Source organism: Canis aureus, chromosome 9 (assembly GCF_053574225.1).
Source record: "Canis aureus isolate CA01 chromosome 9, VMU_Caureus_v.1.0, whole genome shotgun sequence".
Classification (NCBI taxonomy): Eukaryota; Metazoa; Chordata; class Mammalia; order Carnivora; family Canidae; genus Canis; species Canis aureus.
In genome coordinates this window covers 14,299,420-14,310,751 of record NC_135619.1, presented here as the reverse complement: position 1 = coordinate 14,310,751, position 11,332 = coordinate 14,299,420, and the positions used below count along the sequence as shown (strand labels likewise).

General features: G+C 37.7%; 2 protein-coding genes across 30 annotated transcripts in view; one reads left to right on the top strand and one right to left on the bottom strand.

The window, feature by feature from the left end:
• The first annotated feature begins 285 nt into the window (after window positions 1-285).
• LOC144320044 (large ribosomal subunit protein eL39) lies at window positions 286-682 on the top strand. The gene has a single exon (XM_077908447.1). It carries the CDS (start codon window positions 306-308, stop codon window positions 459-461), a length of 156 nt encoding a protein of 51 aa, XP_077764573.1. The 5' UTR covers window positions 286-305; the 3' UTR covers window positions 462-682.
• A 4,701-nt stretch (window positions 683-5,383) lies between these two features.
• Window positions 5,384-11,332, bottom strand: part of NUBPL (NUBP iron-sulfur cluster assembly factor, mitochondrial) — a 231,260-nt gene continuing 225,311 nt past the window's right edge. For 27 of the 29 annotated variants that reach the window (XR_013385972.1, XR_013385971.1, XR_013385966.1 and 24 more), the window contains one exon: window positions 5,384-5,566. Coding sequence is in view for 19 of the 29 variants with exons in the window: in XM_077908976.1 (XP_077765102.1) it covers window positions 5,431-5,566 (136 nt within the window). In the remaining 10 variants the exon portion in view is untranslated. The remainder of the gene's footprint in view (window positions 5,567-11,332) is intronic. The other 2 variants (XR_013385973.1, XR_013385969.1) reach the window with 1 other exon arrangement.

The window sequence follows — 11,332 nt, the reverse complement described above, 5'->3', positions numbered from 1 at the left end:
TACAGAACAAAACTGTAATCGAATACTTCACAATGAGTTCAAAGACATTGAAAAAATGATAGAAGACTTGAAAAAAATCAAAATTAGAAAAACTTGAAAATATGATGACAGAACTTCTACAAATTAGAAAGAAAAAATCATTTCAGGAATGAAGAGTAAACGTGAAGGGATGTAAGAGTGAATATACACAACAGATAGTACCCTAAGAGAAACTAAATGTGCAAAAGAGAAATCTCTTAAAAATCAAAAAGTAGCTCTCTCCTTTCCGCCGCCATCCTAGTTGCGTGTGGTTGACTGTGATCACCATGTCTTCTCACAAGACTTTCAGAATTAAGCGATTCCTGGCCAAGAAACAAAAGCAGAATCGTCCTATTCCCCAGTGGATTCGGATGAAAACAGGTAATAAAATCAGGTACAACTCCAAGAGGAGACACTGGAGAAGAACCAAGCTGGGTCTATGAGGAAGCATCACACATCATGAAATAGCAAACATAATTGGCACACATATTTAAGCCACATGGAGATCACATGTTCCTATCCTATCAATATGGAAACATCCTTCCTACCTGGCCAATAGACATGTCTTATCAAGGGAATGATTTTCTCTGTTACTATGCCTCTATACCAGTAGGTTGGTTCAGTAATAAATGTGAGACCTTTCAGCTGAAAAAAAAAATCAAAAAGTAATGAAGAAAAATATTTTTGAAAGATTCAAGAGAAAGTGAGTAATATTGAAGACAAACAAAGGAGCTTGAATGTATTGATAAGAGTCCCTGGAGAAGAAAAGCCCAATGTAAGGGAACAAAACAAGTACTAAAAACTATAACTCAAGAAAACTTCTTTAAAAATATATAGTTTTCATATATATATAGTTTTCATATAAATATGAAACTAAATACTGAAAAAAACCATACCATGAATATCAACCCAAAATAACCATTACCAAGCCACATTGAGAAGGGAAGGGAAGGGACAGGAAGGGAAAATTGCTTGGGCATGTAGAAAAAGAACAAGTGAATTATAGGAGAAAGAAAATTAGATTGCCATTAGTTTTTTTCTCCAGCAATGCTTTTTCCCAGAAGGACATGTTGTAAAATATCCAGTAAAACTTGTTTCAAGCACAAATAAATTTATCAATGTACAAGGACACAGGGAATATTATTCCCAAGAACCTTTCCTGAGGAATGGGCTTCAGACAATCAAGATGACTAGGGCAACATTGACATAGGTTACCTTGCCTATTGGCCAAAGATGACATAAGGGTCAAGAAACTATTTGTCTAAACAATTAGACAAAGTACAATTATTAAAAACTGGGAAAAAGAGCAGATGCAAAATATATGCACATATGTGTGTATGTGTTTACATAAAACTTTTACATAAAACTTTTTCAAGCTCTGTCTACTGAAAAGAACTAGAAATAGAAGACTGATCCAGTCTGAGCATCCCTAACACCACATATGATTTTAAAATATAATTTATCACTAAAAAAATCTTGTTAGAGAAATGGTAGATTCCAGGCATGACACAGTTAGTAAGTAGACAGAACAAGCTAGAACATCTTGTCATACCAGAAAGCAAGGAAGCTATTGATGACTACTTGGGTCATGTTAAAAGGACTCAGGAGCTGCCTTGAAGAGGTTTCCACTGACCAAATATGTGATCATTTGAGCTTCAGTAATGATAATAAATGCAATGTATTTAAACCTATTAATATGTCTAAATCCATGAGTTCTTAAATAATCTTCTAAAAAAGGTATTAGTCACCTCTGAAGTACTAGTTCCTGAGAATTAGCAAATAAAGGGAAAGAATCAAGCATTTACCCTTCTCTCCCTACATGAGCTATACTGCTGATTAATCAATAGTAAATGAAGTATCTCTTTATAAATGTATTCTAACTAATAAATGGGAAAGAAATTTTAGAATAAGAATAGCATCATTTTGCTACTCTAATGAATTAAAAGATATAAGCATTAAAGCTATTCCAATCATAAAAAGAGAGACAACCTGATACAACCTTGATACAACATACTGTGCTTCCTATGATCTTGCCAAACACTACCTAGAATCTTGCCAAAGGGAGAAAACATGAGTCTGATCCACCCTCTGCACCCAGTTACCAATTTTTAAGAAATACAGGGGACAGGGCAACATGTTGTACTCTACCAAGAGGCTGCAATCAGCCAAATCCAGACTTGGAGAAACTCTGAAAGTCAAACAGCCTGGATTCTTCCCCATAAAGTCAGAGGAAAAGAAAAGGATGGAGAGGGATTTTATAAGTTAAAAGAAACTTAAAGATATACCAAATTTTAAAAATAAGCAAGACTAAATTATAGTGCTAAGGATGCACATATGTAAGGTAACACTATAAAAATACAGCAAAGTGATTACAATAAAAAGTCAGGATATGGTCACTTTTGTGGGGAAGGTGGATTGTGGGTGGGTATATTGTCAGGGTTCTCCAAGGAAACACCATCAGCTATATCATCAGATATAGATATAAGAGGACATTTATTACAGGAATTGGCTCACATGACTACGGAGGCCAAGAGGTCCCATAATCTGCCATGTGTAAACTGGAGAACCAGGAAAGCCAGTGGTGTACTCCAGTCCTAGTCTGAAGGCCTGGGAATCTCTAGTCTGATTCAGCTATTAATCTCTTCCAGAGGCACCCTCACAGGCACACCCAGAAATAATGTTTTCCCAGCTATCTGGACATCCCTTAGTCCAGTCAAATTGACATATAAAATTGGCCATTGTGGTGGGTGGCTAAGTTCTATTTCTTGACTTGGTAGTTTCAAGAATGTTTACCTCAGAATAACTCATTGCCATATAATGATTGTTTTGTATTGTCTTCTGTATCTGTATTTTATTTTATAATATTATTATTATTATTATATTATTACAGTAATAGCCCATCTGAGAGCACTGCATCCTCTGTAGGTGGGAGAAGAGTCTGCTGTAAGGTCAGGAGATAGGATCAATTCCCCAACAGAAAATGCTGTCTAACCAGGAAGCAAGATGGCCCTTCCCAGGATGCTGGTGAACCACCAGCACATTCTTTGATTTTCCTCACTCTGTGGTTAAGATCACTGAGCCTTCCTGACAGAACTATTAATTAATATATTGAATAATTACTATTTTTATGTCAGGAGATATGCAAAAGTACTTTAACTCAGATCCAAAAAGCTCAAATTAATTTCACAGACACCTTTTAAATGGATTGCAAGTGGATGAGGATTGGAAAGGGAATATAGGACCTTCCAGATAAAGCAGCAGACCTGGTTCCACTGTCAAATCCTATTTCATTTAGAGCTGGGTCTGATTCAACTGGGTGTACTGTGCTACCGTTATCTAATTCTCAATGGTTGAATGGCTTTTAAAAATCAGTAAAACATAAATATTTTATCTAATTAAAAATTTTTTCCCATCACAAAAAACTTAATAGCCACTAGAATAAATTACTAAAGAAAGTTCTGCTATCTCCTTCCCATGAGAACTTAAAAAGCCATCTATTCAGAATTCCCTAGGTGTAGGTGCATATGGAGAGAGGCCCAACAGATGCTCATGGGCATCTCCTAAGATTGTCATTACCTAGGTGTGCTGGCCATCATAGGAAAGCAGAATAGCACTGTGGTTGATACCACGGACCTGTATCAGAAAGATTTAAATTCAAATCCTGTTTTTATCACTGACTAGCCCTGTGACATTGAGTAAATTAATTAACCTCTCCAAATATTTATTTCCTTAACTTGTAGAATGAGGATAGTAATCACAACTATTTCATTAAGTTGTTGCAAGAATTGAATGTAATGATGGATCTAAAGGGCTTGTAAGATACCTGTCTCTCCACAAGAACCCACTGCTTCTGGGCTATTAACATTATCATCATTGTCACCGGAGGGAAGGTCTTTTGAGAGACAAAAGACTTCAGACCAGTGCTTCTCAAAGTGTAGTCCCCAAAGCAGCAGCCTGTGTGTCACCTGGTGACTTCTTAGAAATGCTAATCCCCCCTCCCAACTCCAGACCTACTGGATCAGAACCTATGGTCTAGGGCCCAGCAATCTGTGTTTTAATAAGCCTTCCAGTAATTCCAGGCACTACTCTAGAGTTTGATCTAGTACCATTATTTGTTGAAGCCTCTTACAAACTTCTACCACCAGAAAGCTTTAATTTTTCAGGAATGCTGCTAAAATTTTGGTTTTTTATTGACTGAGAACAATTAACTTGAAATCTAGCCTTGATTGTATTCCATCAGCCAGTGAGGCAGAAGAGAGAATCCCTAATGCCCCACTAGCCTTTAAGTACATTGAAGGCAAGATTGTGATTTGTCATCTCTGTGTTCCTCAGCATCTCACACTGTCTGACAAGTTGTAAATACTCGATAAATATTCATTGCCTGAACAATGAATGAAGACTTGAGAGAGGGGCTGGAGAATGATTACAGTATTCAACCAGCAGATAAATTCTCATCTCAGGTCATCTAACTTAGGATTTTGTTTAAAAATACTTGCTTTCTATAAAAGTCGGGAGACACTCATTTGTTTGACTTAGTCAACAACTTAAACATATCTTATAAAAATGTATGACTTCCAATAGAAATTGGAAAAAAGGATTAACAGTGATTTTAAAACCTCAAATAACTAAATTCCCAATGAAACTGAATTTAGGGGCAGCCCGGGTGGCTCAGTGGTTTAGCGCCACCTTCAGCCCAGGGTGTGATCCTGGAGACCTGGGATCGAGACCCATGTCAGGCTCCTGCCTGTGTCTCTGCCTCTCTCTCTGTGTGTGTCTCTCATGAAAAAATAAATATAATTAAAAAAAAAGAAACTGAATTTGGGGTAGCACTCAGTTAGCTCGTGGGTTAAAGAGGCAACCAAAAGAAAACAGTTGGATGGAAAGGTTTTAGTTGTTTTAAATGCAATTCTGAGGCTACATCCTGGAAATAGAGAGGAATCGCTTTCTCCTTCTATATATACATATATATTATGGTTGCAGCAGAAATGATTGTTTATAGCCTGAAGCATGACAAAATCCAGATTAATCAAAGGAAGGTAAATAGACTACACTGAATATAATTTATTAAGGCAGGGAATTATAACAATTCTGTTTTAGGAAGGTTTTAATAATTCTATATTTCAATTCATCTGCATATCTCATTAGATAGATATCTGTTAATTAAAGTTTAACATATTTAGAAAGCAGCAGTCATACTGTCAGGGTGAAGCAACACATCTTCATATAGAAAAATATCTTTTCCTTTAAGAATTAGTACATAAAACTCACAACCACAATTCCACGAGGCATAGGAAAATTAAATGCAGGCATTCATCCACACCTACAGATTAGATAGAAAAATATTAAAGTAATAAAAAAGCAGTAATGCCAGGATCATCCATATTTATTTTGCTTCCTGTATTTGACCATCTATCAGTGTGAATAGCCCTCAGTAAAAATGAGTGGTTTTATCAATATTCTCAGCAAACCGTATTTGGTTTCATCAGCATAAGATCTACTGCCACGAATCTTGGAAGTCTGGTCTCTTGGTCCTGGGACATCACCTTTCCTGGAAATTTGACACAGAGAATGAATAAAAAGCATGTATTATTTGGAGCAGCTCTGTACACTAGAGAAAAAGAAAAAGAAAAGTGGGTGACTGACAGCAATTTCTTGGTGGCACTTGATGAGATAATGCAAAGTTAACAAATTAATAGGAACATTGGATCTATCATTTTTTGCTTTTGGTTTAGGAGTAACAGGAGACCCTCAGAAACTAAAGGAGTACCATCCTTTGACTTGTAAGTAGGTTGAGGAAGATATGGGATATCCCAAAGAGCTTAACTTACTCTTGAGGTAAATTTACTGACTCATTCATTTATTCATTCCTCTATAATTCTGTACTTGGGTGCATTTTTAGATGTACTTCAGTGTTTAAGAAGTAGAACAACTGACCTGTCCATTTTTGTATACATTCTATTGATACCTTTTTGGTGATTGTAAACTCTGCAAAGATTTCATTCTTGTAAGACACTCAGAGGATCTGTCTTCACTTTCCAATCTTTTGGAAATTAAAAAAAAATACTTTTTGAATGTTCCTCTTTAAAACTTTACAATGTTTTCTCCCTTTATTTTTCTACTAACATGATTATTTATACCCTGTACCAGCAGAGTTTACAACTGTGTGATAAGAGGTGGGGGGGACACAATACCTTTATTTTAAAGAGTTACATGCCTGCTGAATTTTTGTACCGTTAAGGAGAATATAAATTTCTAATGCTGGAATTAAGGAATCTGGGAGTTGAAGGATGCAAAAGATATCTAAGAAAGAACAAAATGCTTCAACCTCCACCAGCATATAATGACTCCCAAAGCTCTGTCTGCTTCCCAGCCTCCTTTCTGAGCTTCAGGCCAGACGTAGAACTGCCTTTCTGACATTAATACTCTTATGGTATAGAGGTCTACAAGGCCTTTTTCAAAGGTGCAGCATTCAAATGCACACACACACGCACACACACACACACCCTTGGCATTTGCCATCATCAACACAAAATAGCCTTTTAGGAGTGGGTCTTTATGTGGGAATGAGCCAGGTTCTCAGTCTAGAGATAGAATCAAGAGATGTCTCAGCACATGTTTTCTTTCATGCCTGTTTCTAATGCCAACCAATGCTGCAAATAGCAGCTGACAATTCCAGACCCTCCCAGATGCCTGCAGTGCAATTAGGACTGTCCTCACCATCCTCTCCCCTTGCTGGCAATTATATGACACGCTTAGATGAACTGATGAATAAACAGACAGAGGTCTTTTTGAGGAGCCTTATTTAATAATTCTGCAGACCACACACTTGACCAAAACAATACAACTGGTGATTGGTAGAGTTACTCTAAGCTCACTAGGGTCTGGGATGAATTTCAACCAGCAATTAGGCAACGATGGAAAAAGATTACAATACAGAGACTGGTAGACTGCTGATGTTGCCAGGGGCTGGGACCTATCTTTGATGTATGCAACGTATGCCTGCTGTAACAAGGGTCTTTTCAATTACACATAATAAATACCCTCTTGTTTAAACAACACTAGGATTAGGTGATCAACATTGTTCCTTTTGTTTTAGCACCCTATAAGATGAAAAATGAACTCACATGGCCTGGAGGGAGGGAATAAGTCAGGCCTAATAAACACCCTTTAAGAGATAATAGTGGTTATACATGTCCCACAGGCACCTGAGACTTACAGTGGCCAAAGTCATTTATCATCTTCCTTCTAAAACACCCTGCTCCTCTTGCTATTGCCACTTCTCCATGAGTGGTACCATCTGTCCAACCACATCCAGATACTATGTCCTACCATTTCTAAATCCTATTTGGATTTACCTCTCTGAGTTGTTATGTCAGATAAAGGAGTTGAAAGTGGGCACTTAGTAGGTGAGGCAAGTTGAAAGATGGAATGGACTACCATGGAAGGGGCAGGTGAAGTCAGAAGGCAGCTGGCAACGACCTTCAAAGAGTCCTATGCAGGGGGTTAGAGGCACAGTCACCCTGGATGAATTCTGAAGAAAAAATGTATATGCCTGATGGCCCCTTATCTGCTCTCAACATTCTCATATGTGGGCAGGCCAAGATCATTCAAGTGGTTCAGACAGGGAGGAAGAGGGGCAAGTTGAGGTGGTTCATGTTTAAAATCCATAATTTTCACTGCGCTGTAATAGATAAGTTCATCTGCCGAGAGAAAGAGACTGGGATGTCCCTAGTACTGTAGAGGTCTGAAAGAGTCTCTGTGGGAATGGAGAGGGAATTGGCCAGGGACACACAGCAGCCCTAAGGACCTCACTGAAGCTGGAGACCACTAACCTGTAGCACCATTATATTCAGGTGTGTGGTTTTCTTCAGTGTTGCTGAACAGTTTTAGGAGTAGAGGAAGCAGATTGGCAGGAGTGATACAAACTTGGCGGTTGACAAAGCAGGCGTGGTAGTTACACAGTAAGGTAAAGGAGCAAGGGAGAAGCCGATGGACACATTCATGGTTAAAGAAGACAGGAAGGTGGGATGGTTACTTTTATGTTTTAACTTTGTTGGGCTGTGGCACCCAGATATTTAGTTAAACATCATTCCAGATGTTCCTATGAGAGTTTTTGGATAACATTAACATTTTAATAAATGGACTTTGATCTATTTTGTTTCTTATATTCCACATAGGAGTGAAATCATATGGTAATTGCCTTTCTCTGCCTGATTCATTTCACTTAGCATAATATACTCTAACTCCACCCACATCATTGCAAATGGCAAGATTTCATTCCTTTTGGTGGCTTAGTAATAGTCCATTGCATATATACACCACATCTTCTTTATCCATTCATCAGTCAATGGACATTTGGGCTCATAGGAAGGGGGAAAAAGAGAGAGAAAAACCATAAAAGACTTTTTACAATAGAGAATAAACTCAGGGTTGATGGAGGGAAGTGGGTGGAGGATGGGCAAAATGCGGTGATAAGTAAATATTCAAGAAGGCACTTGTTGTGTTTGAGCACTGGGTATTAAGTGTAAGTGATGAATCACTAAATTCCACTCCTGAAAACAGTATTATATTACATGTTAACTAACTTGAATTTAAATAAAAATTTAAGAAAAAAGAAGAGCTGTGATGTTAAGATAGGAATCACTGCTCTAGAATTCATTTAAAAATATAAATAGGGCAGCCCGCGTGGCTCAGCGGTTTAGCCGCCTTCAGCCCAGGGTGTGATCCTGGAGGCCCTGGATAGAGTTGCATGTCGGGCTTCCTGCAGGGAGCCTGCTTCTCCCTCTGCCTGTGTCTCTGCCTCTGTGTGTGTGTGTGTGTCTCTCTCATGAATAAATAAATAAAATCTTTTAAAAGAATAAAAATAAATAAATAAATAAATAAATAAATAAATAAATAAATAGACTTTGGGTAAAGTAGATTGTTCTCCATAATGTGGGTAGGCTTCACTCAATTGACTGAAGGCTTGAATACAAGAAAAGATTGACCTGCCTAAGTAAGAAAGGAATCGTGCCAATAGCTTTTGGATTTGAATCATATCAGCTCTTTCCTGGTCTTCAGCCTGACAGCCTTTTGCCTTGAATTACAACATCAAATCTTCCATGGGTCGCCATCCTGCCAATCTACCCTACAGGTTTTGGATTCACCAATCTCCATAACTGTGTGAGCCAATTCCTTAAAATACATCTCTCTAATGCAAGTCAACATGATATACCACATTAAAAAAATAAAAGATAAAAATCATATGATTATTTCAGGAGATGCAGAAAAAGCATTTAACAAAAGTCACATTCATTCACGAGAGGAAAAAGACCTCTAAACTCTACAGAGAGAACATAACACAGTAAAAGCCATAAACTGCAAACCCATAGCTAACATAATCTTCAATCATGAAAAGCGGAAAGATTTTCCTTTGAGATCAGAAACAAGGCAAGGATATCCACTCTCCCCACTTTTTGCAACATAATACTGGAAGTCATAGCCACAGCAATCAGACAAGAAGAGGAAAGAGAAGGGAAGGGAAAGGAAAGAGGGAAGGGAAGGGAAGGGAAGGGAAGGGAAGGGAAGGGAAGGGAAGGGAAGGGAAGGGAAGGGAAGGGCATCCGAAGGGAAGAAGTAAAACTGTCACTATTTGCAGGTGACATAATACTATATATAGAAAACCATAAAGATTCCACCAAAAAACTATTAGAATAAATATATTCAGTAAAGTTGGAGGATACAAAATTAATATATAGAAATCTGTTTTTATATGCTAATAATAAACTAGCAGAGAGAAATCAATAAGGTGATCCCATTTACAATTGCATAAAAAAGGATAAAATACCTAGAAATAAATTTAACCAAGGAAGTGAAAGACTTATACTCTGAAAATTACAAGACACTGATGAAAGAATGAAAGATGACACAAATAAATGGAAAGATACACCATGCCCATGGATTGGAAGAATATTGTCAAAATGTCCATACTACCAAAAGCAATCTATAGATTTGATAAAATTCCTATCAAAGTATCAATAGCATTTTTCTAAGAACTAGAACAAATAATCCTAAACTTGGTATGGAACCATAAAAGACTCCAAATAGCCAAAGCAACTTTGAGAAATAACAAAGCTGGAGGTATCACACTCCCAGATTTCAAACTATACTACAAAGCTGTAATAATGAAAACAATATGGTACTGACATAAAAATGGACACATAGATCAATGGAACAGAACTGAGAGCCCAGAAATAAATTCATGCTCATATGGTCAATTAACCCAAGAAAGGAGGAAAGAATGTTGGGAAAAAGACAGTTTTCTTCAATAAATGGTGTTGGGAAACAACAGCTGCATGCCAAAGAATGAAACTCAACCATTTTCTTACATGATATACAAATATAAACTCAAAATGGATTATTAAAGATATAAATATGAAGCCTGAAACCATTGCTTTGATGTGTAGCTTCAATAATAAGTAGATACATAAACAGTCTCTCAATCAATAGATAAGTAGATACAGGTACATCCACCTTCCTATCTACCTACACACACTCACAACCTATTGGTTCTGTTTCTCTGGAGGACCCTGACTAACACGGGAGGTAAGTCCAGAGAGAGGGGAAGAACTGAGTTAAGAAACATCAAGGCAATGGAAGTCATGAAAAGCAGCATTAATGAGGGTAAGGGAACATGAGAACAGGAAGGATGGTTAAATTACTACATTAAGAGTTAGAAGAGTTTCTTTCAGATTTTAGATGCAGAGTGGATTTAAATGTGAACAAAGTCAGAGAGCTGAAGGCAGAGAATGTGGAAAGTCAAAAACCCTTTGAGGCTCAAGAGCTGCACATCAAAGCACTACACTCTGTGAGCATGGGGCCTGGAATGAAGAGCAGACAGTGAGCCAAGGTATCAGGAAACAGGTAGGGCTGCCTGCTAACATTTTCCAGGGGCTCCTTATCGACTGCAGAGAAAGTCCAACTCCCTTCACGTGGAAGGAAGCCCTTTGTGACTTGGCCCTTTGCACCTTTCCAGCTCACCTCAGCCCTGGTCCACCCATGCTGACCTCCATGTCAGTGGTCTGGAAGTCCACTAAGCTCTCAGCCTTCAAGCTTTTGCACACTCCATGCTATATATTTTGAGAAACATTTAAGTACACAAAGGAAGCGTGCAATGTTAAAGAGATGGCATGAACAATATTGGTGGCTTGTCTAATGGAAAATCCAGTGTCCTTTCAGGAAACTGAAGATACTTAAAAGTTGCTCCCCAATTTCTATTAACAACCCTCTAAAAATGAACATTTTCATTTGATACAAATATACAAATTTAAAATAA

Coding starts and splice junctions, on each gene's coding strand:
- LOC144320044 (XM_077908447.1), top strand. CDS start 306: ATGTCTTCTCACAAGACTTTCAGAATTAAGCGATTCCTGGCCAAGAAA.